At 45.2% G+C, this 27,859-nt stretch overlaps 1 protein-coding gene across 2 annotated transcripts in view; it reads left to right on the top strand.

Moving 5' to 3' along the window:
• LOC141101510 (gastrula zinc finger protein XlCGF66.1-like) overlaps positions 1-20,110 on the top strand; it is a 108,622-nt gene extending 88,512 nt beyond the window's left edge. For both annotated transcript variants that reach the window (XM_073590639.1, XM_073590638.1), the window contains exon 7: positions 19,132-20,110. In XM_073590639.1, coding sequence (XP_073446740.1) covers positions 19,132-19,781 — 650 coding nt within the window. In that variant the 3' untranslated portion in view covers positions 19,782-20,110. The remainder of the gene's footprint in view (positions 1-19,131) is intronic.
• Positions 20,111-27,859: the final 7,749 nt, after the last annotated feature.

Here is a 27,859-nt window from a genome sequence, read left to right on the forward strand (position 1 = left end):
ATAAACTTCTGTGAAGCCCTTGGGGGTTCAAAGTGCTCACCACACATCTAGATAAGTTCCTTAGGGGGTCTAGTTTCCAAAATGGGGTCACTTGTGGGGGGTTTCCACTGTTTAGGCACATCAGACGCTCGTCAAACGTGACATGGCGTCCGATCTCAATTCCAGCCAATTTTAGGTTGAAAAAGTCAAACGGGGCTCCTTCCCTTCTGAGCCCTGCCATGTGCCTAAACAGTGGTTCCCCCACACATATTGGGTATCAGCGTACTCAGGACAAATTTGACAACAACCTTTGGGGTCCAATTTCTCCTGTTACCCTTGGGAAAACAAAATATTGGGGACTAAATGATCATGTTTGTGGAAAAAATATGATTTTTTATTTTCACGCCCGGGTGTTATAAACTTCTGTGAAGCCCTTGGGGGTTCAAAGTGCTCACCACACATCTAGATAAGTTCCTTAGGTGGTCTAGTTTCCAAAATGGGGTCACTTGTGGGGGGTTTCCACTGTTTAGGCACATCAGATGCTCGTCAAACGTGACATGGCGTCCGATCTCAATTCCAGCCAATTTTAGGTTGAAAAAGTCAAACGGGGCTCCTTCCCTTGTGAGCCCTGCCATGTGCCTAAACAGTGGTTCCCCCCCACATATTGGGTATCAGCATACTCAGGACAAATTTGACAAGAACCTTTGGGGTCCAATTTCTCCTGTTACCCTTGGGAAAACAAAATATTGGGGACTAAATGATCATGTTTGTGGAAAAAATATGATTTTTTATTTTCACTCCCGGGTGTTATAAACTTCTGTGAAGCCCTTGGGGGTTCAAAGTGGTCACCACACATCTAGATAAGTTCCTTAGGGGGTCTAGTTTCCAAAATGGGGTCACTTGTGGGGGGTTTCCACTGTTTAGGCACATCAGACGCTCGTCAAACGTGACATGGCGTCCGATCTCACTTCCAGCCAATTCTAGGTTGAAAAAGTCAAACGGGGCTCCTTCCCTTCTGAGCCCTGCCATGTGCCTAAACAGTGGTTCCCCCCCACATATTGGGTATCAGCGTACTCAGGACAAATTTGACAACAACCTTTGGGGTCCAATTTCTCCTGTTACCCTTGGGAAAACAAAATATTGGGGACTAAATGATCATGTTTGTGGAAAAAATATGATTTTTTATTTTCACGCCTGGGTGTTATAAACTTCTGTGAAGCCCTTGGGGGTTCAAAGTGGTCACCACACATCTAGATAAGTTCCTTAGGGGGTCTAGTTTCCAAAATGGGGTCACTTGTGGGGGGTTTCCACTGTTTAGGCACATCAGACACTCGTCAAACGCGACATGGCGTCCGATCTCAATTCCAGCCAATTTTAGGTTGAAAAAGTCAAACGGGGCTCCTTCCCTTCTGAGCCCTGCCATGTGCCCAAACAGTGGTTCCTCCCCACATATTGGGTATCAGCGTACTCAGGACAAATTTGACAACAACCTTTGGGGTCCAATTTCTCCTGTTACCCTTGGGAAAACAAAATATTGGGGACTAAATGATCATGTTTGTGGAAAAAATATGATTTTTTATTTTCACTCCCGGGTGTTATAAACTTCTGTGAAGCCCTTGGGGGTTCAAAGTGGTCACCACACATCTAGATAAGTTCCTTAGGGGGTCTAGTTTCCAAAATGGGGTCACTTGTGGGGGGTTTCCACTGTTTAGGCACATCAGACGCTCGTCAAACGTGACATGGCGTCCGATCTCAATTCCAGCCAATTTTAGGTTGAAAAAGTCAAACGGGGCTCCTTCCCTTCTGAGCCCTGCCATGTGCCTAAACAGTGGTTCCCCCCCACATATTGGGTATCAGCGTACTCAGGACAAATTTGACAACAACCTTTGGGGTCCAATTTCTCCTGTTACCCTTGGGAAAACAAAATATTGGGGACTAAATGATCATGTTTGTGGAAAAAATATGATTTTTTATCTTCACGCCTGGGTGTTATAAACTTCTGTGAAGCCCTTGGGGGTTCAAAGTGGTCACCACACATCTAGATAAGTTCATTAGGGGGTCTAGTTTCCAAAATGGGGTCACTTGTGGGGGGTTTCCACTGTTTAGGCACATCAGACACTCGTCAAACGCGACATGGCGTCCGATCTCAATTCCAGCCAATTTTAGGTTGAAAAAGTCAAACGGGGCTCCATCCCTTCTGAGCCCTGCCTTGTGCCCAAACAGTGGTTCCCCCCATATATTGGGTATCAGCGTACTCAGGACAAATTTGACAACAACTTTTGGGGTCCAATTTCTCCTGTTACCCTTGGGAAAACAAAATATTGGGGACTAAATGATCATGTTTGTGGAAAAAATATGATTTTTTATTTTCACGCCTGGGTGTTATAAACTTCTGTGAAGCCCTTGGGGGTTCAAAGTGGTCACCACACATCTAGATAAGTTCCTTAGGGGGTCTAGTTTCCAAAATGGGGTCACTTGTGGGGGGTTTCCACTGTTTAGGCACATCAGACACTCGTCAAACGCGACATGGCGTCCGATCTCAATTCCAGCCAATTTTAGGTTGAACAAGTCAAACGGGGCTCCTTCCCTTCTGAGCCCTGCCTTGTGCCCAAACAGTGGTTCCCCCCCATATATTGGGTATCAGCGTACTCAGGACAAATTTGACAACAACTTTTGGGGTCCAATTTCTCCTGTTACCCTTGGGAAAATAAAAAAATTGTTGCTAAAATATTATTTTTGTGACTAAAAAGTTAAATGTTCATTTTTTCCTTCCACGTTGCTTCTGCTCCTGTGAAGCACCTGAAGGGTTAATAATCTTCTTGAATGTAGTTTTGAGTAGCTTCAGGGGTGCAGTTTTTAGAATGGTGTCACTTTTGGGTATTTTCTGCCATATAGACCCCTCAAAGTGACTTCAAATGTGAGGTGGTCCCTAAAAAAAATGGTTTTGTAAGTTTTGTTGTAAAAATTAGAAATCGCTTGTCAAATTTTAACCCTTATAACTTCCTAACAAAAAAAAATGTTGTTTCCCAAATTGTGCTGGTGTAAAGTAGACATGTGGGAAATGTTATTTAGTAACTATTTTGTGTCACATATTTCTCTGTTTTAAGGGCATACAAATTCAAAGTTTGAAAATTGCAAAATTTTCAAAATTTTTGCCATATTTCTGTTTTTTTCATAAATAAACGCAAGTTATAGCGAAAATTTTTTACCACTAAAGTGAAGTACAATATGTCACGAGAAAACAATCTCAGAATCGCCTAGATCCGTTGAAGCGTTCCAGAGTTATAACCTCATAAAGGGACAGTGGTCAGAATTGTAAAAATTGGCCCGGTCATGAACGTGCAAACCACCCTTGGGGGTGAAGGGGTTAATATCTGACGTGTGTCAGTTTATGTGGTGATAAATTCTTCACAAAGGATAATAGAAAACAACTGGATCTTACAAATTATTTTCCAGCTTCGCACTATACCCTACATACGATTGTACACTACTGTCTGGGCACATGGCAGTGTTCAGAAGGGAAGGAGCGCCATTTAGCTATTTGAATGAAGATCTAGCTGGAATAGTTTGCAGACACAATGTATTGGGAGCACTGTTCATGGTCACCTGGCAGCTCAAAAGAAGTCCACCATGAACATGCTTGGCTCTATCTTCTCTGCTTTCCATATCCCAAGGATTGCCTTGCTCATCGCCCTTTAATACCATTACATGAATCTGGACTTACACTGGGACCCCTAGGCTTGGACCATGGTGTTACCTGCTATTCTGTGCTGTTAGATGGCAAGAAGAATAGTCAGATAGCTGGGTTAGAACCAGAAGGACAGAATACAGAATCAGAAGACACAAGAGTAGTCAGTAAACGGGCCACGGTCACAGCAGGAAACAAATACACAAGCCGCAAGCTGAGCACAGAGGACTCAACCAGAGGAGAACAGCGCTGTATCTGGCAGATTCCGGCCATGTGCTTTGCGCTTTAGTAAGGTGTGGTACTTTCCAATTGGCTGCAGTAGGGAGCAGATTACTCCAGCTGGACAGCAGGAACAGATCCCAGATGAGATTGGACACACCATATGCAGAAGCCCTAACTAGTGTTGAGCGATACCTTCCGATATCGGGAAATATAGGATCGGATTGGATCGTACCGATACCCCAAAAATATCGGGTATCGCCGATTCAGATACCGGAAACCCATGCAAGTCAATGGGGCACAAATATCGGAATGAAAATAAACCCTTTCTTTCCTTGCACATCCAGTTCGGGAGGGGGGAAGAGTGTGGGCGGAGGCTGTGCGTGTGTGTGTGTGTGCAGGCGGGGTCTGTGCGGGCCTGCCGGAGGTCTGTGCGGGCCTGCCGGGGGTCTGTGTGGGCTTGTAGGGGGTCTGTACGGGCCTGCCGGGGGTCTGTGCAGGCCTGCCGGGGGTCTGTACGGGCCGGCCGGGGGTCTGTGCGGGCCTGTAGGTTGTGTGTGTGGGCCTGTCGGTTGTGTGTGTGTGCAGGCATCGAACATAAGGATGAGTGACCTCATGGAGATCAACATCCAACACTGCGGAGACACCATCACATGTTTCTCAACGCAGTGATCTAGAGCAATGCCCCCATCCCTTATGGGAAATATGCAAAAGCATGTAAATCAACAGCCGCGGAGACACCATCACATGTTTCTCAACGCAAGCAATGACTAGCCAGGTCTTTCCCCGGGAAGGAACAACCACGGGAAGGGCAGTCTCCAATGAAGGAAACCACCTATGCCAAAACATGGTATCCATCCACAGACAGCTGTTTCGGGGTATTGCCCCTCATCAGTGTGGAGTAGGAAACTGGCTAGTAGGAGCAATGCCTAGTGAAAGGCTATGAACATAAGGATGAGTGACCTCATGGAGATCAACATCCAACACTGCGGAGACACCATCACATGTTTCTCAACGCAGTGATCTAGAGCAATGCCCCCATCCCTTATGGGAAATATGCAAAAGCATGTAAATCAACAGCCGCGGAGACACCATCACATGTTTCTCAACGCAAGCAATGACTAGCCAGGTCTTTCCCCGGGAAGGAACAACCACGGGAAGGGCAGTCTCCAATGAAGGAAACCACCTATGCCAAAACATGGTATCCATCCACAGACAGCTGTTTCGGGGTATTGCCCCTCATCAGTGTGGAGTAGGAAACTGGCTAGTAGGAGCAATGCCTAGTGAAAGGCTATGAACATAAGGATGAGTGACCTCATGGAGATCAACATCCAACACTGCGGAGACACCATCACATGTTTCTCAACGCAGTGATCTAGAGCAATGCCCCCATCCCTTATGGGAAATATGCAAAAGCATGTAAATCAACAGCCGCGGAGACACCATCACATGTTTCTCAACGCAAGCAATGACTAGCCAGGTCTTTCCCCGGGAAGGAACAACCACGGGAAGGGCAGTCTCCAATGAAGGAAACCACCTATGCCAAAACATGGTATCCATCCACAGACAGCTGTTTCGGGGTATTGCCCCTCATCAGTGTGGAGTAGGAAACTGGCTAGTAGGAGCAATGCCTAGTGAAAGGCTATGAACATAAGGATGAGTGACCTCATGGAGATCAACATCCAACACTGCTGAGACACCATCACATGTTTCTCAACGCAGTGATCTAGAGCAATGCCCCCATCCCTTATGGGAAATATGCAAAAGCATGTAAATCAACAGCCGCGGAGACACCATCACATGTTTCTCAACGCAAGCAATGACTAGCCAGGTCTTTCCCCGGGAAGGAACAACCACGGGAAGGGCAGTCTCCAATGAAGGAAACCACCTATGCCAAAACATGGTATCCATCCACAGACAGCTGTTTCGGGGTATTGCCCCTCATCAGTGTGGAGTAGGAAACTGGCTAGTAGGAGCAATGCCTAGTGAAAGGCTATGAACATAAGGATGAGTGACCTCATGGAGATCAACATCCAACACTGCGGAGACACCATCACATGTTTCTCAACGCAGTGATCTAGAGCAATGCCCCCATCCCTTATGGGAAATATGCAAAAGCATGTAAATCAACAGCCGCGGAGACACCATCACATGTTTCTCAACGCAAGCAATGACTAGCCAGGTCTTTCCCCGGGAAGGAACAACCACGGGAAGGGCAGTCTCCAATGAAGGAAACCACCTATGCCAAAACATGGTATCCATCCACAGACAGCTGTTTCGGGGTATTGCCCCTCATCAGTGTGGAGTAGGAAACTGGCTAGTAGGAGCAATGCCTAGTGAAAGGCTATGAACATAAGGATGAGTGACCTCATGGAGATCAACATCCAACACTGCGGAGACACCATCACATGTTTCTCAACGCAGTGATCTAGAGCAATGCCCCCATCCCTTATGGGAAATATGCAAAAGCATGTAAATCAACAGCCGCGGAGACACCATCACATGTTTCTCAACGCAAGCAATGACTAGCCAGGTCTTTCCCCGGGAAGGAACAACCACGGGAAGGGCAGTCTCCAATGAAGGAAACCACCTATGCCAAAACATGGTATCCATCCACAGACAGCTGTTTCGGGGTATTGCCCCTCATCAGTGTGGAGTAGGAAACTGGCTAGTAGGAGCAATGCCTAGTGAAAGGCTATGAACATAAGGATGAGTGACCTCATGGAGATCAACATCCAACACTGCGGAGACACCATCACATGTTTCTCAACGCAGTGATCTAGAGCAATGCCCCCATCCCTTATGGGAAATATGCAAAAGCATGTAAATCAACAGCCGCGGAGACACCATCACATGTTTCTCAACGCAAGCAATGACTAGCCAGGTCCAAGTCCCATCGGGTGATGCCTGCTACAATGATAGTGATTGACACATTAGCCAATGATGGGACAGTAGTAGTCCCATCATCCGGCTAATGTTGAATGTAAAAAAAAAAAAAAAGCATACATACTACATATATACTACATTCATACAACATGCTACATACATACAACATACATACTACATACAATACATTCATACAATACATTCACATAGACATACAGTACATACAGTTGTGGCCAAAAGTATTGACACCCCTGCAATTCTGTCAGATAATACTCAGTTTCTTCCTGAAAATGATTGCAAACACAAATTCTTTGATATTATTATCTTCATTTAATTTGTCTTAAATGAAAAAACACAAAAAGAATTGTCCTAAAGCCAAATTGGATATAATTCCACACCAAACATAAAAAAGAGGGTGGACAAAAGTATTGGCACTGTTCGAAAAATCATGTGATGCTTCTCTAATTTGTGTAATTAACAGCACCTGTAACTTACCTGTGGCACCTAACAGGTGTTGGCAATAACTAAATCACACTTGCAGCCAGTTGACATGGATTAAAGTTGACTCAACCTCTGTCCTGTGTCCTTGTGTGTACATTGAGCATGGAGAAAAGAAAGAAGACCAAAGAACTGTCTGAGGACTTGAGAAACCAAATTGTGAGGAAGCATGAGCAATCTCAAGGCTACAAGTCCATCTCCAAAGACCTGAGTGTTCCTGTGTCTACCGTGCGCAGTGAACTGTATAACAGTACATACTCACCATCACTTGTCACTTTGATCCCCGAAGCCAGTGTCATCTATAAAAAATATTAAATTAACAAACAACCAATATACTCCCTGGTCCGCAGAAATCCACGAGTGTCCCACGACGATCTCCCGTGGAGAGCAGCAGCATCAGCTGATGCGACTGCCCTCTAGGGGCTCCAGGAATACAATGACGGGAGGTAGGCATTCCTCCGCCACTGTAAAAAAAATAGTCTCACTTTTGGCATTGCTGTGTGAGAAAGTTCCCACGCAGCTTTTGCCATAAAGTGAGACTAGTGAACTATAGTAACCTCTCAGTGATGCACTGCAGGAGATCGTCGTGGGACACTAGTGGATTTCTGCGGATCACAGAGTATATTGGTTGTTTGTTATTTTAATATTTTTTACAGATGACACTGGCTTCGGGGATCAAAGTGACAAGTGATGGTGAGTATGTACTCTATGTTATATGTACTGTATGTCTATATGTATGTATTGTATGTTGTATGAATGAAGTATATATGTAGTAAGTATGTATTATGTAGTATGTATGTTGTATGAATGTAGTATGTATGGTTGTATGAATGTAGTATATATGTAGTATGTATGTTGTATGAATGTAGTATGTATGTATGTTGTATGAATGTTGTGTGTATATATGTAGTATGTATGAATGTAGTATATATGTAGTATGTTGTATGAATGTAGTATGTATGTTGTATGAATGTTGTGTATATATGTAGTATGTATGTATGTTGTATGAATGTAGTATATATGTAGTAAGTATGTATGTTGTATGAATGTAGTATATATAGTATGTATGAATGTAGTATGTATGCATGTTGTATGTATGTAGTATGTATAGTTTTTTTTTTTTTTACATTCAACACATTAGCCGGATGATGGGACTACTACTGTCTCATCATTGGCTAATGTGTCAATCACTGTCATTGTAGCAGGCATAGCCCGATGGGACTTGCAGTCCCATCGGATGATGCCTGCACACACACACAACCCCCGGCAGGCCCGCACAGACCCCCGGCAGGCCCGCACAAACCGCGCATCATGATGACATCATTTCAGCAGTCAATCACAGCCATGCCATTAGTTAACATGGCTAACACAACTGGCTCATGTATTATGGGAACTTCCGATTCCGGTATTCGATAGTGTAAAAATATCGGAACTCCGATAAAGCGAATATCAGCCGATACCCGATATTTGCAGTATCGGAATGCTCAACACTAGACCTAACATAACTAAATGACAGAAAACCAGAACAATCGAAATCCCCATAAAGTGATTCTATTTTATAAATTAATTCACTGAGGGTTATAATCCTTAGGAGGAGTGAATATTTTGACTCCACAGCCACTTTCTGCAAATTAACACGCAGTGGATGTTGGAGAGTGAAAATTACACATTTTCCATTTTATTACCCACCACATAGTGCCCAGATTGTGCTCCAGGAGACACACACCGCAAATTAAGTGGATTCTTCTCACTATAATATTACTAAATACAGGGATCCTAAATAGAGTTGAGCGACTTTTGGTTTTTTAGGGTCGCGTTTCGTTTCGTGAAACCCGACTTTTCCAAAAGTCGGGTCGAGCAAGATCGTCCGATGATAGGGAAAAGTCGGGGTCGTCCCGAAACACGAAACCCAATGTAAGTCAATGGGGAATAAAAGTCGGCAGTGAGAGGAGTACAGGAAACACACCAACAGTGCCCATTTGAATGCCAAAAGCATCAATTCTTCTTACTTAAGCTTGTCAACCTTAATTAACTTCATAATACAAGTTATGCACTGAAAAATGGGGGTTATTTGGCTACAGTTGTGGGGGGAGGGCTGGCTCCAGGTTTTCATGTGCCCTGGGAGAAAGAGCGCCCCTTTAACACATACCACAACTCATCATGCTCCGATACGGCAGAGAAATAGCGGTATATAGTACAATGAAAAATACTTCACTTTTTACATCTCATGACGAGGCCCATCTATTTCTCCATACAGAATCATTGGTCCCATATAATGTTTGAAACAGTATATGATGAGCTCCACATAATGCTACAGTATATGTTGGTCCCCATGGATGAAGCTCCACTGTCTTATGGGCCCAAATAATGCTCCAAACATAATGGGCCCCATTTCTAATGCTCTAGTGTATAATGGGCCCTGTAAATGCTGCTCCAGTGTCTGATGTCCACCTTTGGAATGTTCCAGTGTATGGTGGGCCCCATCTATCATTCTCCAGAGTATAGTGCTCCCCAAAAATTGCTGTCCCAACATTGAAAACAATCAAATAAGTCTCCTCGCTAGGGAATCCCTGTACTTGTCTGGACTCCTCGTCGTCCCCATCTTCCATCTCACTGCACAGTATTTCAACTTTGCAAGTGCTGTGATCCTGAGCAAGCAGGGGGGGCCCACTCGTTGGCGACGGCACTGGCACAGAGCCCCTGATAGTACGGTGGTGTGTCTGATGGCGGGTGGGCCGAACCTGCACTTTCATCTTCAGCTTCCTCTTTGTCACCGTGTAAGATGGAACTGTATATGGGAAGGGTAACCTGAGTTTCATCAGGGTCAGATTCAGGCCGTGTAGCGTGCGAGGGGAATGTAGTGGTCTGGGTCAATGTACCAGCAGATTCATCGAGCAGTGGCTGGGCATCAGTGCACTTGTGTCGCACCCAGGAGTACGGTCGCCACAGTGGCATTACCTTCTTCCTAGGGAGTGTGATGTCATGCTTGGGAGCAACGAACGATCTCTCTAGCAGGTTAACTGATTGGGCGGCGTTATTCCCACGAGTCATGACCCTCCAAACAGCGTTCATGAAGGCAAAGTGTTTGTTTTACGTGGGCAGTATGGTTGCAAAGCTGAACCTTAAAGGAATGTCCAGAAGGGCACCACCAGGAGTGGAGCCTACAGTTAAATTCGACTCCACCTGGGAAACCTCAACCATGCCAGCTACAGAACAGATGCACACATTGCAAGCTTAATTCCGTTAACGAACGAGACTCCGTCATGCCCCGCGGTCCAAGTCCGGCTTACTAGAGGGACACGTGAGGCTCTGGCACATGAGATTGGCCAATAACTGGTGTGTCATGCCCTTACATGTCCGTGGCTGCATGTGCGCTACACTGAAAAGGCCAGCGTTTGTCGCTTACAGGTGCAGATAACCCGCTGAACAACGTTAGTGATGGGGATCTGTGATTACAATTATTACCCGCGAACAATGATTTCCCAGTAAGTGCAGGTCAACTGCAGTTCCGGAATTAGGCCTAACCGTCATTCCTGAAAAAATGAAAAACTTACGTGTGCAAACCACAGGTGCTGTAGCTTGCTTAACAGCTCGCCAGCCGTTCTCACGCCCAGTATGGATTGCATGTGATTGCACAAAGGTGAGAAAGGGTACCATATCCCCGCATAACATGTATGGATAGCGTACACATTCAAAATATATGTCTATACATCAGGAGGCAGGCTCAGACGGTGTTAGGCCCAGTATGGATTGCACGTGATTGCACAAAGGTGAGAAAGGGTACCGTATCCCCAGATAACATGTATGGATAGCGTACACATTCAAAATATATGTCTATACATCAGGAGGCAGGCTCAGACGGTGTTAGGCCCAGTATGGATTGCACGTGATTGCACAAAGGTGAGAAAGGGTACCGTATCCCCAGATAACATGTATGGATAGCGTACACATTCAAAATATATGTCTATACATCAGGAGGTAGGCTCAGACGGTGTTAGGCCCAGTATGGATTGCACGTGATTGCACAAAGGTTAGAAAGGGTACCGTATCCCCGGATAACATGTATGGATAGCATACACATTAAAAAGATATGTCTATACATCAGGAGGCAGGCTCAGACGGTGTTAGGCCCAGTATGGATTGCACGTGATTGCACAAAGGTGAGAAAGGGTACCGTATCCCCAGATAACATGTATGGATAGCGTACACATTCAAAATATATGTCTATACATCAGGAGGCAGGCTCAGACGGTGTTAGGCCCAGTATGGATTGCACGTGATTGCACAAAGGTGAGAAAGGGTACCGTATCCCCAGATAACATGTATGGATAGCGTACACATTCAAAATATATGTCTATACATCAGGAGGCAGGCTCAGACGGTGTTAGGCCCAGTATGGATTGCACGTGATTGCACAAAGGTGAGAAAGGGTACCGTATCCCCAGATAACATGTATGGATAGCGTACACATTCAAAATATATGTCTATACATCAGGAGGCAGGCTCAGACGGTGTTAGGCCCAGTATGGATTGCACGTGATTGCACAAAGGTGAGAAAGGGTACCGTATCCCCAGATAACATATATGGATAGCGTACACATTCAAAATATATGTCTATACATCAGGAGGCAGGCTCAGACGGTGTTAGGCCCAGTATGGATTGCACGTGATTGCACAAAGGTTAGAAAGGGTACCGTATCCTCAGATAACATGTATGGATAGCGTACACATTCAAAATATATGTCTATACATCATGAGGCAGGCTCAGACGGTGTTAGGCCCAGTATGGATTGCACGTGATTGCACAAAGGTGAGAAAGGGTACCGTATCCCCAGATAACATGTATGGATAGCATACACATTCAAAATATATGTCTATACATCAGGAGGCAGGCTCAGACGGTGTTAGGCCCAGTATGGATTGCACTTGATTGCACAAAGGTGAGAAAGGGTACCGTATACCCAGATAACATGTATGGATAGCGTACACATTCAAAATATATGTCTATACATCATGAGGCAGGCTCAGACGGTGTTAGGCCCAGTATGGATTGCACGTGATTGCACAAAGGTGAGAAAGGGTACCGTATCCCCAGATAACATGTATGGATAGCGTACACATTCAAAATATATGTCTATACATCAGGAGGCAGGCTCAGATGGTGTTAGGCCCAGTATGGATTGCACGTGATTGCACAAAGGTTAGAAAGGGTACCGTATCCCCAGATAACATGTATGGATAGCGTACACATTCAAAATATATGTCTATACATCAGGAGGCAGGCTCAAACGGTGTCAGGCCCAGTATGGATTTGACGGCCCAGACTACACAGCGGAGGAGCAGGGAGAGGTAAAGATTGCAAATGCTGGGGCCCCGCCCAAGCAAGGGGGGCCCACTCGTGGGCGTCGGTACTGGCACTGGGCCCCTCATAGTACGGCGGTGTGTGACGGCGGGTGTGCACCACCACCGTCAGAGACACTTGATTGCACTATGAGGGACCCTGTGCCAGTGCCCGCGCCCAAGATTCGGCCTACCCACCTGTCCAGGGCAACGGCACTCGCACGGTGTCGTGCGCTAGGTGGTGACCCCGGCCATGGGGGGGGAGGCAGCACAGTTAGGGAGTTTTAGAAAGTGGCATATGTTGATGTTGGACATTCAGCTGATGCAAAAGGTGAAATAGGTCAAGACCCAGGAATAGGTGGACCAAAGCAAGCCATTTTTCTGTCACCCTATGTGTCATCAGGGGAAGGTGGGACAAAATCCTTGGAAACCCATGCGTGGTTCATTTTAATGAAGGTTAGATCATCCACATTTTGGGTTGACAGACGGGTCCTTTTTTCTGTCAGGATTGATCCAGCTGCACTGAAGACTCTTTCCGATAGCACACTTGCAGCTGGGCAAGCGAGCTCCTGTAAGGCATATTGTGCCAATTCAGGCCAGGTGTCCAGTTTAGCAGCCCAATAGTCAAAGGGGAATGACCTGTGTGGGAGAACATCGATATGGGAGGAAAAGTAGTTTGTAACCATAGTTGACAACTGCTGTCTCCTGTCACTTTCCATCGATGCAGTATTACCAGTTGTGTGAGCGGTACTTGAAAAATCAGTCCACAACATTGTCATGAAACCCCTGTCTCCAACGCCACTTCTGCTGTGTGCACCACGAACACCTCTGCCAAGCTGACCCCGGCCCGTACGGCTCGTGTGAGAACCATCACCGCTGCTGTGTGCTGGGAATGCCTCAAGCAACCGATTTACCAGAGTTGCTTGTTTATTAGCCAATATTATGTCAAGGTTCTCCTGTGGCATGATGTTTTGTAATTTGCCTTTATAGCGTGGATCCAGGATGCTGGCCAACCAGTAGTCGTCATCGTTCATCATTTTGGCAATGCGGGGGTCCCTTTTTAGGATCTGCAAGGCATAATCTGACATGTGGGCCAATGTTCCCGGTGTCAATGATGCACTGCGAGTGCTGGTTGGAGGAGCACTTTCTGGCAAATCCACATCCCTCCAGTCATGCACAAACCCTGTACCAGACCTTGCCACGCCAACATTTTCACTTGCCCCACGAGATGCATCCTCCTCCCCTAAGTAATCATCCCCATCATCCTCCTCCTCTTCTTCCTCCACCTCGTCCAGGAGAGGTCCCTGAGCAGACAATGGCTGAATGTCATCAAGGATTCCCTCCTCTTCCTCATCAACATTGGCTGCAGAAGCCTGCTCCTTAAGGTGCGTCAAAGTTTGCATGAGCAGACGCATAAGTGGGATGCTCATGCTTAGGATGGCGTCGTCTGCGCTTACCAGCCGTGTGCATTCCTCAAAACACTGAAGGACTTTACAGAGGTCTTTCAGCTTCGACCACTGCACACCTGTCAACTCCATGTCTGCTCTCAAAGTGCCTGGCCGTGTATCCTCCCACAAATGCATTATGGCCTGCCTCTGCTCGCACAGCCGCTCCACCATGTGCAGGGTGGAGTTCCACCTTGTTGCAATGTCGATAATGAGGCGGTGGTTGGGAAGGTGGAGCAATCGCTGCAGCTTCTGCATACGAACGGAGTGTACAGGCGACCGGCGGATGTGCGCGCACAGTCTTCGCACCTTCTGGAGCAGGGCTGTTAACTCCGGATAATTTTTGAGGAAGCACTGCACCACCAGGTTCAAGGTGTGAGCCAAGCAAGGTATGTGGCTGAGTTTTGAAACGGCTATGGCTGCCACAAAATTACGGCCGTTATCACTAACTACCTTGCCTGCCTCAAGATGTACACTGCCCAGCCATGACTCAGTTTGTCGCTGAAAGTACTCGGCCAGCACCTCGGCGGTGTGTCTGTCGCCCAAACACATCATCTGCAACAGCCTGCTGACGCTTTCCACTAGCTGTTCGATAGGGGGACACCTCGTGTGCAACAGTGGCAGCTGCAGATGGAGTGCTCGTACGACTGCGCTCTGGACGAGTTTTCGCTTCTGGAGGAGGAGGGTCGAACGCCTACAGCCAACTGTTTCCTATACCGTGGGCTAGGCAGCACTGTCCCACCACTGCTGTCCCCTGTGGACCCTGCATCCACCACATTAACCCAGTGCGCAGTGATGGACACGTAACGGCCCTGGCCATGCCGACTGGACCATGCATCAGTTGTGAGGTGCACCTTTCCGCTCACTGACTGCTTGAGTGCATGGACAATGCGGTCTTTCACATGATGGTGGAGGGCTGGGATGGCTTTGCGAGAGAAGAAGTGGCGACTGGGTAGGTCATAGCGTGGTACTGCATAGGCCATGAGTTCGCGGAAAGCTGCGCTTTCCACCAACCGAAAGGGCATCATCTCAAACGAGATTAGTTTGGCAATGTGGGCGTTCAAACCCAGTGTACGTGGATGAGAGACTGAGTACTTTCTTGACCTATTCATAGTGTCTGGGAGGGTGAGCTGGACTTGAGAGCTGCATATGGTGGAAGTAGCGGTGGACAGGGCGGACAGAGAGGGTTGATGATGGTGATGGAGTTGGTGTTCTTTCTGATGGCCTAGAATCAGTCTTTCGTTGATATAACAGTGGGATTCCCTGACTGCTGTGGCCTTGCAACGACACCTCAACATTTGCTGCTGTGCTAACCGGTGGGCTTACAGTGGGGGAAACAATGTAGCGTTGCTGACTACCTTCGTTGTGATCAGTTGCACATGTGGCACTTGAGGTTTGGTGTTGTGTCCACGCTTGCAAGTGCATGCTGGTTAAATGTCTAAGCATGCAACTGGTATTCAAATTTTTCAGATTTTTCCCTCGGCTAAAGGTCTTTGCGCACTTCTTACAGATAACCTTGGCCTGATCATGAGGATTTTGTTCAAAAAAGTGCCACACTGGACTCTTCCTACTTTGGCAGACATTTTGCGGCCTAGCACGCTGTGATCTTTTGACCCTCTGGACAAGCTGTCCAGCAACTCTTTTGATTTTTGGAACCTGTCTTTGGAGTGCTCCGGGCCTGCCAGATAACAGCTGTTGCGATGTCGATGTCTGCTGTGGATGCTCCTCATCTGAGCTATTGGAAGCAGCACCCTCTTCCCCCAATGGATGCCAATCTGGGTCAACAACTGGGTCATCTATCACCTCCTTTTCAATGTCATGTGCACCTTCCTCTGTGTCACCGTGTATGGTGGTATAGTGTGCGGGAAGGGGCACCTGAGTCTCATCAGTGTCAGAATCTGGCTCTGTACACTGCGAGGACAATGTAGTGCTCTGAGTGAATGTACCAGCAGAATCATCCATCAGCGGCTGTGCATCAGTGCACTCCATGTCAGATTCATCTTGGCCTGGGTAATTCACCATTTGACTTGATAATCCAGGCATGGTATGTGAAAACAGCTCCATCGAGTAATCAGTAGTATGGCCTGCGTCATCCTTCAATCTTGGTTGGGGTGAAGGACACAAGGAAAGGTGTGTTTCATGAACATGAGCCTCCAATGACGACTCAGTGCTTTTACTTTTTACAACTGAAGAAGAGGAGGCGATAGAGCTGGAGGCTGAGTCAGCAATGTAAGACAAAACTTTTTCCTGATGCTCTGGCTTTAAAAGCGGTTTGCCAACTCCTAGAAAACTAAGCCTTCGAAGCCTTATGGAGCCAGACGATGACGCAGGCTCAACACCTGCATTTGGTCCTATTTTGCTCTTGCCACTACCATCAGATCCACCACCAACACCATCATTACCAGCTGCCAACCCCCGCCCAATTCCACGGCCTCTTCCACCAGCCTTCCTCATTTTTGGTAAAAATGTAGACAAAATCCAACAAACTATATAGTAATGTAAAACAAGGTACAAGGTGTCTATAGGACAGGGGAGATTTTGAATTTCTGCTCACACTAGTGGGGACTGGACACTTTTGGATTGTGTGAGGCCCACTGAATATCTGAGCGCTATGTGACAGGCTCGATGGCACAGCTGTGACCAAAGTGACTAGAGGATAAGTGAGATTTTGAATTTCTGCAGACACTTGTGGACACTGGACACTTTTGGATTGTGTGAGGCCCACTGAATATCTGAGCGCTATGTGACAGGCTGGATGGCACAGCTGTGACCAAAGTGACTAGAAGATAAGTGAGATTTTGAATTTCTGCAGACACTTGTGGACACTGGACACTTTTGGATTGTGTGAGGCCCACTGAATATCTGAGCGCTATGTGACAGGCTCGATGGCACAGCTGTGACCAAAGTGACTAGAGGATAAGTGAGATTTTGAATTTCTGCAGACACTTGTGGACACTGGACACTTTTGGATTGTGTGAGGCCCACTGAATATCTGAGCGCTATGTCACAGGCTCGATGGCACAGCTGTGACCAAAGTGACTAGAGGATAAGTGAGATTTTGAATTTCTGCAGACACTTGTGGACACTGGACACTTTTGGATTGTGTGAGGCCCACTGAATATCTGAGCGCTATGTGACAGGCTCGATGGCACAGCTGTGACCAAAGTGACTAGAGGATAAGTGAGATTTTGAATTTCTGCAGACACTTGTGGACACTGGACACTTTTGGATTGTGTGAGGCCCACTGAATATCTGAGCGCTATGTGACAGGCTGGATGGCACAGCTGTGACCAAAGTGACTAGAGGATAAGTGAGATTTTGAATTTCTGCAGACACTTGTGGACACTGGACACTTTTGGATTGTGTGAGGCCCACTGAATATCTGAGCGCTATGTCACAGGCTCGATGGCACAGCTGTGACCAAAGTGACTAGAGGATAAGTGAGATTTTGAATTTCTGCAGACACTTGTGGACACTGGACACTTTTGGATTGTGTGAGGCCCACTGAATATCTGAGCGCTATGTGACAGGCTCGATGGCACAGCTGTGACCAAAGTGACTAGAGGATAAGTGAGATTTTGAATTTCTGCAGACACTTGTGGACACTGGATACTTTTGGATTGTGTGAGGCCCACTGAATATCTGAGCGCTATGTCACAGGCTCGATGGCACAGCTGTGACCAAAGTGACTAGAGGATAAGTGAGATTTTGAATTTCTGCAGACACTGGACACTTTTGGATTGTGTGAGGCCCACTGAATATCTGAGTGCTATGTCACAGGCAGAAATTGGCTAGTGTATCACAAACTACAAGGTGTATGTAGAATTGGGCAGAGTAGGAATCTCCCTAGAGTACAGGTCTGTAAGAACGGAACATGTCCTCGACTTATTCTCACAGAGTGACACAGATAGCTTCACTGTGGCTGTGATAACAGCCGTTACACGGTACTGTGTGAGGAGCGTACACCGCTGTATGGTGTGAAAAAATGCACGCTCAGTACCTCAGCAGGGCAAAAAAAAACAAATTGGGATTGCTTTTAAAAAAGCAGTTTGCAGCTCAGTACCTCAGCAGGACAAAAAAAAAATTGGGATTGCTTTTAAAAAAGCAGTTTGCAGAGCAGTGGGTAAACAGCAACGCCAGCTGTCAGGAAGCCTTAGAAGGCAGCCCAACAACCAACACCACTGATACACCACAATATAGCCTCCCCTTGCACTGCACACACAGTGACTGGTGTGTTGTACAGGCACAATCGCTAGCAGCAGAAGCAGTTTTTTTTTCTTCCCTGCCTAACACTCTCCCTACAGAATCAGCAGCAACCTCTCCCTATACTGAGATCGGCAGAAGTAAGATGGCGGTCGGCGTGCACGCCCTTTTATACCCCCTGTGACGCCCACCAAAGCAAGCCAATCACTTGCATGCCCTTCTGAAAGATGGTGGTGACCCGTGCCTATGTCATCACGTTGCCCACAGTGTCCGTGGATCCTGATTGGCTGAAAAAGAGCGCAAAACAAACTTTTGAAACGCGACTTTGGCGCTCAAGTCGCCGACCTCGTGGCCGACCTCATCCTAGGGTCGGGTTTCGTTTCATGAAACCCGACTTTGCCCAAAGTCGGCGACTTTTGAAATTTTTCGACCCGTTTCGCTCAACTCTAATCCTAAATGTTGTTTGCGCACATTGCAAGACTCCGAAGTGAAAGCGGATATAACTGGATTGGTTTATGGAAACCTTGTTGCTTTTCAACAGCCTTTGAGCCACTAATAGTGTTTACAGATGATGGACCTGAGTGGGGACTTGTTTTTTGTGAGATGAGAATTGGTATTATTTTCACCTACATAACATTGATTGGTTTCTTTTTATTTGATATTTGGGAGGCAGAATGAACAAACAGTTGAACACCACACACTGCTGGTTCATCCAACAAGGTTTTCTATTAGACTGTGAACTGTCATTGTCTAGGTAAATAATTAAAGTTTTTTACATAGGTTGCCATTTTTATGTACAGTTTAAGTAGAAATGTTCAAAAATATAAAACTTAATATTTTATTAAATTTTTTTTTTTTTTTTTATCTTCGCAGATGACTGTAGCAGGAGATCAGAGGGACAGCTGACATCTTCAATTTTTAAATCTGATGATCTTGAGATCCTACAAGATACAACTGAAGTGATAGCTATTACTCCAGATATATCATCATCCATTCACAGCAAAGATCTGTCATCTGATCCTATGAAACAGGTCCCATCTTCTGATTCATTACTGACTATTAAGGAAAATCAAAGTCACAAAAGAGGCATTAAAAAACAAACTGCTCCTAAAGCAAAGAAGTCATTTTCATGTTCAGAATGTGGGAAATGTTTTAACAAGAAATCAGATTATGTTAAGCACCAGAGAACTCACACAGTGGAGAAGCCTTTTCCTGTTCAGAATGTGGGAAATATTTTGCACAGAAATCAAATTTTGTTACCCACCAGAGAACTCACACAGGGGAGAAGCCTTTTTCCTGTTCAGAATGTGGGAAATCTTTTGCACAGAAATCACAATTGGTTACCCACAAGAGAACTCACACAGGGGAGAAGGCTTTTTCATGTTCAGAATGTGGGAAATGTTTTAACAATAAATCACATTGTGTTAAGCACCAGAGAACTCACACAGGGGAGAAACTATATTCATGTTCAGAATGTGGGAAATGTTTTGTACATAAATCACATTTTGTTATCCACCAAATAACTCACACAGGAGAGAAGCCTTTTTCATGTTCAGAATGTGGGAAATGCTTTAACAATAAATCAAATTTTGTTAAGCACCAGAGAACTCACACAGGGGAGAAGCCATTTTCATGTTCAGAATGTGGGAAACATTTTAACCAGAAAGCGCTTCTTCATCGCCATCAGAGCAGTCACACAGATGAGAAGCCTTTTTTATTTTCTTAATGTGGGAAATATTTTACTTGGAAATCAACTGTTAATAAACATCAGAGACATAACAAAGGGGAGAAGACTTTTTATGTTCATAATGTTGGAATAGTTTTAACCAAAATTAAATCTTCTTAAATGGGTTGTCTCTTGTCATTCCTCATGTTTGCTGACAAAAGGATAAATATAAACCTTATTAATTCCAAATGTAAAACTATACCCATAATTCACCCCCTGAAGGTTAGTCAGTAGGTGACTAATAGAAAAAAACATGTACCCTACATCTCAGTATATAGGGTGAGGTGATGTATACACACTCACTCTCCAAGCCTCTCATTTCTACGGGTTTCATCGTCCTCACCAAAGGCGTCATCAGGAGACTAATTAATATTGATCTATATTCAAGCGAGACTAGACAAAAAAAACTAAAATCATGTATCATGTTATCCGAAACAAAACTAGCCACATATATGCAGATCCCAGACTTCAAACTATATACTTCATACAGTTTTTACATCACGAGGGACACGGATCTATAATTCTATAGGAAACAATCTAGGGGTGACAGTGAGTGGTGTCAGGAAACAAAACAATGCATGTGAAAAGAGCCAAATGTGACACCACCAAGTGGCCAGTGAAAGTGCAACGGATAAGAAAAGAGAATAAAAAGTGATATGGTAAAGTTATAACGATAAAAGCAGCTTAAAAAACTGATGGATAATAAAATATATGGAAAAGTGTTTGTTGTGAAGTGTATACACTCATAGAAATGTTTTCTTTGAAATATAAATAAATCAGTATTAGGATGTGTAAAAAAAGAGAAATATGTTATTTTGAGAAAATGTAATGAACAATAAGTTAAGTGAATAATCGTGAATGAAATTGTTATTAAAAAATATAATTAAATCCCAGAACCTGACACTTCCCAGGATATATGGGCTTATATTGGAATCCCAATTAACCAACTGGAAAGTTAAAAATAAAGGATACAAAAAAACAAGCCCAAAACACCTCATAACCCACAATGTAAGGTCAGAAAAATACAGAAAAAATATAAGTTTATATTCACACTGCAATATCAGTCACATGTGATCTGTGTCTCCCAGAAGAAAAGTCATCATAGTGTCATTCCCAGTAATAACCGTATAGAGGAGTAAATGAATGTGGAGAGACCGTTCATTGTTAGAATAGTGGGTAGACACAGATGGTATCCAATGTTCCTGACTGTCCGGATGTAATGCTAAGTAGATATGATTTTACGGAACATTCTAGTATCTCCCATTGCTACTCTACTGATGAGAAAATCTACCTGTCAGCTGAAAACCCCCCTTACTCACTTACAGCTCTGTGTCTGCATTAGTAATAGGACACCAGACATTTCCTGTTGCAAGCAGCTGTCTCTCTCTTCCCCCCTCCCTGCACAGCCAGGAAAGGAAGTCTTTGTTTAAACCATACGGGGCAAGCTTATGAATGAGAGATATTAAAATAAGCCTAGCGCAGGCTCCGGTCGCAACAGAAAAATGAAACAGACATTTCTGTGATCTGCGCGGACCCGGCTTCGCTACGGTGGCTCTTGCGAAGTTCTAGCACTCTCATAAACGGAGATATGGATTACTCCCAAATGTTGTGTCCTAACTACTGCATGTTTGGTTTTGTTTTATTGTATTCGATAAATGGGGAAAAACGATGCCATCTGCGTGTTTATGTGAGCTTGCCTCATCGAGATATAGTTAGTATAAATTTTACAGTTAGATTGTAACTTAGAGAAAGGGGGGCCAAACGTCTCCAGCAACCCCTTCTGTGATGTCACACAGCAGACGCCATAAGGCATGCCAGTAAACAAACCAGTCAGTTAAGCTGGAGTTTTCATGCTGAAAGGACCCACCAGATGTTGGGAGATGTCTGGCTGGCTGCCTGCCCATCTCCCAGCCACATGATTTGCCTAAAGATAATTGAGCAACTGTAAGTTTTAATTTCTGCTTTTCATCCCTGTTATTTTATATTTGCAATGTACATATCTAATGTTTCAACTTTGTAACAACTTTTTATCTATGTAATCACTGCCCGCCTTTGGGGAATAAATCATAAAATTATCAGTCTGTCTTCATGCTCTAAGAAACGAACACGTGCCTTTAGATAATTATGCTACCGAATTGGGTTGGCTTCGAACCCCTCTATTAAGTCTATAACTTAAGCAGAGAAACCAGGGGCTGGTGGCGGCGTGGTGTGTTTGGTTGGTTGGGCTAGCTGGCAGTACGCAAGGGTCTTATATGCTGATTGGGTGACTGAGGCCAGAGCACTGATAATCCCCTTACTGCAGCAGTCTAATTGCCTGTGCACAACAAGCAGCCAGTCCGGCGACTAATTATCCTAGGTGTAGTTCCCTGACTGACCTGAGAATAAGGGGGGCGCCGGAGAGCTGCAAGTTCCAAAGTGGAACTGAGAAAGTGGGATATACATAAATCCCCGCAGTTCTTGGAAGGTTGTTAGCAGTGTTGGGGCATCCAAAATAACCCCCCTGCGATAAATTGTTAGGGCAAGACTAGCTTGCTGTATTTTTGTCACATGGTGCCAGTGGTGGGTTAACTAAGATAAGCCCCCACTGTGCCTGTGATAGCCATGTGTCGACAGTGCGTCGCATTCCCCCGTCCGTGACATATCGGTGTCAGCAGTGGGATCGTGACATATTGGTGGCAGCGGTGATATCGTGACACCGGATGTCTAGAGGATCTTCACCATAGGAGAGTAAAGTGCAGATAGGCTATCTTGTGACTGTTGTTTTATGAGGAAACCTTTTAAATAAAAGGGAAATGAAAAACAAATAAGACACATGGAAATCAGATAAATTTAAAAAAGAGTGTAGAGAACAAATTCTACCAAACCCCCTATAGGAAAGGGGAGATGCTGAGAACTTCATTTACACCATTGGGATATAAGGTAATTGCCAGATCCATTTAGTTTCTAATTGTGACCAGTAGTGATGGGCGAACCCCCCCCCCCCGATGATCGGGATCGCTGGGTTCGCCCGAGATTTTTTGTAAAGTTCAAGCTCGGGGCCGGAGATGACGCGAACTTGCGTCCAAACCCAGAGCTTGGACTTTACAGATATGGGGTGGGGGGGCTGTAAAAGCATAAAATTAATAATAAACATTATAATTATACTTACTAGTCCAGTGACGCGTCCTCCCGCCTTGTCTCCCGGCTGCATCTACTTCCGGGGCCGCTCATTAACTTCCGGCTTATTCACTCCACTGCTCGGAAATTTTCAGCCAGTGTCAGTGGCGTTCGTGTGGTGACGTCAGGGTTCACCCCAGTTAATGCGCGGCTCCAGAAGCAGATGCGGCCAGGAGACAGCAGGATTGGAGGATGCGACCCAGGACAGGTAAGTATAATATTTATTATTAATTTTATGCTATTACAGGCTTTGGACCCCAACTGTAACACAGGTATCCCATGGAAACCCATGTTCAGAACTTTGTGACCGAGCACTATGTGTTCGGTACGGGTCCAGAACTTTACAGTTTGGGTTCGCCCATCCCTAGTGACCAGATCTTTTTCCATACGCCACCCCTTTTGGTAACCAGGACCCTATTGATGCCAGAGACACGTAGTAAGCTGGAATCACAGTTATGTTTTGTCTTGAAATGTCTCGGCAAGGGTTTTATTTGAGTCATGTCTTCAATCTTTTTCGAATTGTTGATGCTCAAGACATGTTCACTTAGGCTGGGTCACACTGCGTTATGGCAATCCGTTTAACGTATTGCGTTACACCGAGGCATAACACAGTGTAACGCAATCTGTTAACGCTGCCATTAACCCCCATTATTGGGCGCATCGCCAACTCATGCCATAATCAGCATGCGCTAGCGATGTGCCATTATTCTGTGATGGACCCTCGGACACGTGCTGCAGCATCTGAGCTTCCGTCACCGTTAGCGCATATGAAGCATCTGCACTAGCGGTATAGCATAACGCGATCGCGTTATGCTATAGTGTTAACGCAGCCCATCAACGCTATGCGTTGAACGGACTGCTTTAGCGCAGTAAGAAGCTGACCTTATTCGGTCTCTAGGTTTTCTAAGGTGTCACAGGCACTGCCTAGGGAGCGCTATCAGGGGGCACATGAATGAGCGCGGGGAGTGCAGGCAGAAGGCATGCAGCACACAAGGACCTGAGGCTAGGGCAGCAAGCACAGGACCCAGCACTAAGCGATCACGTGACCAGGGGGCAGAGACACCACACGTGAGTGCAGGGAAAGAAACTGAGCATGCAGAGCACAGGACAAAGACAGTAAACCTGGTCAAAGAGAGCCGAGGGTCAAAAGCCAGATGAGCGCGCAGTACCTAGCGACAAGACAAAGAGTAAACGGAGACAAACCAAGGGGATCAGATAAACAGGAGAGACAGAGAAGTACAAAGCAGAATACAGAGGCAAAAGTCAGGGGACAAAGGCATACCTTTACGATGAGTCACCTGGGTCAGCGACCACAAACAAGGTATACAGAAGTATCACCGACACTAAATCCAGGAACTGCCAAGATTAAATAGCCGCCCCAAAACCAAAGAGAGGCAGACTAAAATTAACCCTGACCTGACCAGGATGGAGGCGGAACCATCCTGTCCAGAGTCATGACACGTGAGTCCTATATATTAGCTTGCAAGGACAAGTGGCAAAGTAAATGACAAACTGTGTCACATGTTCTGTGATGGATAATGTTGTACTTGACACTTCCATTTCTCAAGCTAAATGTCAATCTCACCTCCATATTTGGGCAAGCTATACATTAACGACAAGGAGAAAAAATCACCATTTATTACCCTTCGTGCCAAAGTAGTTAGGTGTCTTGGCTAAGTTACTTGTGACACATAAGAACCAGCTGTGTGCTGAATGTATTACAAAGATCCTAAAGAAGGAGCAGACCTCATTCATGGCTGACATGAGGTCTATAATTAGGGAAGACGCGCTAAGCACAGTTTCCAGTCCAGTTCCCCCTCAGACAGTACAGGTCATGTCCCATCATAAGAGAGAAAGGTGGGAAATGGAAGTATCATCAGAGAAAGATGAAGGTTCTTATGATCGGTACCAATATCTGGAGGGTGGAGAGGAAATGCCTCAGGTTCTCCCAGAGGAAAGGAATAAAGATTATTTTTCATCCGACGATACAGAACGAGTACAATGAAAACTGAGGAAGCACAAATGGCTCACTCAATACAGGATGAAATGTTTAGGGGCTGTGAACCCAGAGAAACAGAGTCTTTCCAGCTAACAAACACATAAGAGCCATGATAATGGAAGAGTGGGAAGATGAAAAAATAGCTAAAAAGAGACCCTCCTACTACTTACAACAATTTTAATACTTTAAAAAGGGGGGCTTATCATATCAGAGGTACAGTGAGGAGAAGTTATCTAGCCATATTACGGCCTATCACTCAGCCCGCCTTGCCGCCGAGGTTGGCACCCTAAGATTGCGATATGGCGGCCCCACTCACTGCCGGTTTACACTCAATGACCTAAATACACCCTACATATATAGTGGTACGGAAAGTATTCAGACCCCTTTACATTTTTCACTCTTTGTTTCATTGCAGCCATTTGGCAATTTCAAAAAATTTCATAATTTTCTCATTAATGTACACTCTGCACCTCATCTTGACTGAAATGTAGAAATTTTTATTAATGTATTAAAAAAGAAAAACTGAACTATCACATGGTCATAAGTATTCAGACCCTTTGCTCAGACACTCATATGTAAGTTTCATGCTGTCCATTTCCCTGTGATCCTCCTTGAGATGGTTCTACTCCTTCATTGGGATCCAGCTGTGTCTTTTTAACTTTGTTTTTATTGAAAAAAAATCTTTCCTACATATATCCATGCAGATAATGTTTGAGGCATATGTAATGAAACCTCATTAGAGATCGCATCGGTACACAGAACAATAGATCAAGACAAACCTGAAAAACCAGGGATGGGAAAAAAGGGAGAAGGAAGCGGGGGGCATGTCAAAAACAAGCATAATGTTTACCCATCAGACACCCAGCACATGTGTCTAATCTTAAGTTCAGGACCCACTGACACTAAAGTACACCCCAAACACCCCGAAGTGTCTCTCTGCAGCGGTTCACCCAGAGACATCAATGGACAGGTGTCTCCCCCAGTAGTAGTTGCTCCTGGTACCAGACTGTTGGCTGAAAACAGGTCTTAATATCGCTCTGGATGTGCTGTGGGAGCAGAGAGATGAAGCTTTCCCAAGTTTTGAAAAAGGCCTGCACCCTTCCCTCTTTATGTAAAGAGGCCTCAACCCAGTCCATTTGAAGCAAGAGCGACAGCTTCTCTAGAAAGATATTGAAAGGAGGGGCATGGTCGTGGATCCATGTCTGTAAAATGGCCTTAGTCCTGGCAGCCGCCACCAAATGCAGTAGTTTATGGGCCCCTGGAGAACAGGTGTAATTATCTGGTTTTAGGTATCCAAATATGGCCCATAAGGGTTCATCAGGAACAAAGTTTGTCAGATGTGTGGCAGTGTATTGCCGTACTCTTTCCCAAAATAGTCTAATGACCGGGCATGCCCACAAGCAATGAAACAGCTTGGCTTCTGGGGAATGGTATGTAAAACATTTAGAAGTTGTGTACAACCCCATTCTATGACCTTTTCGCAGAGTCAGGTAAGAGCCGTGACAGATTTTCAATCTCATTTCTAGGAAACGGGCTGAGGGGAGGAATTTGTAGGCTGGGTCTAGAGCTTTCAGAATAGTGTCACAGGACATGCTGGGGTCTTCAGTCTGCCATTTTGTTACTGGAAATTGGAATTGTGCATAATCCAGAGCTATATGGATGAATTTGTAATTAGTGGCTATTTGGACAGATGGAGAATTATATTTCGTGAGCCATCTAAGCACGGATGGTCTCCATTCATATTCAGAAAGATGTGCTAATACTTTTGTTCCATAGCTTTTACCTTGCAAGTATTGGAAGGGAGGGAATATGGCAGTGGGATATTTACATTTCAACTCCTCTATTGAGTAAATCCGTCGTTCCTCGGGGTGGACTAAGTGCTTAATAGATGTTATACCTTGGGAGTACCACTGGTAGAAGACAGGGTGAGAGTGCCCGTCCTGAAAGTGGGGGTTACCAATAAGTGGAAGAAGAAGAGACATCCAGGCAAAGAGCTGGAAATGTCAACGTAGTTTCCGCCATACCCTCCATGTGGACATTAAAAGTGGGTTAGCTCTCACGAGTGTAAGATATGATGTCTTTCATGCTCCCCTTCCCTCTGATTGTCTTCCAGTTCTAAATGTTTACAGACGTGTTTTATGATAATTGCCTGCGATACTGCTACATGTATAACTATGTATTACTGCTCATTGCTTATGGTATTGCCACTTGAATGTGTTACCATTGTATAGAAAACTGTATATATTGACTTGCATTCCTGTATTATAATGCTTACATATTATGTGTTCTTTGTATATGTACAGTCAGGGATAGGTAGTGTATCCTTCTTGGGATATTAGAGAAGGACACTCTTACTATATAGTTTCCCCTATAGACCAGGTAGTTGTAATTATGTTGCGGACCACTAGAGGGGGTATACTAGTGGGGCCTGATAGGAGGTTCTTAGAGGGTTATTTGTAGGAGGGGCTGCTGAGAGTTAAGGTTAGTGATGAAGAGTGGTTTAGTCAGATGGGGCCAGGGTGCCCAAGTGTCCACATGGGCTATAGGGCCGGACAGCTCGGCAGTCACATAAAATTAAGTCGTTATTGTCCACGTTACCCACGGCCACTGCATGCCTAAGCAGTGGGTCAGAATCGGAAAAGGAAGATGTGGCATTTTACCGCCTGGGCCAATGCTTTTAGGGCATAAGTTGGCTGGACTAAGGAGATGAAAGGAGTTGG

Source organism: Dendrobates tinctorius, unplaced genomic scaffold, assembly GCF_039654945.1.
Source record: "Dendrobates tinctorius isolate UK_male_01 unplaced genomic scaffold, ASM3965494v1 ptg000119l, whole genome shotgun sequence".
Lineage (NCBI taxonomy): Eukaryota > Metazoa > Chordata > Amphibia > Anura > Dendrobatidae > Dendrobates > Dendrobates tinctorius.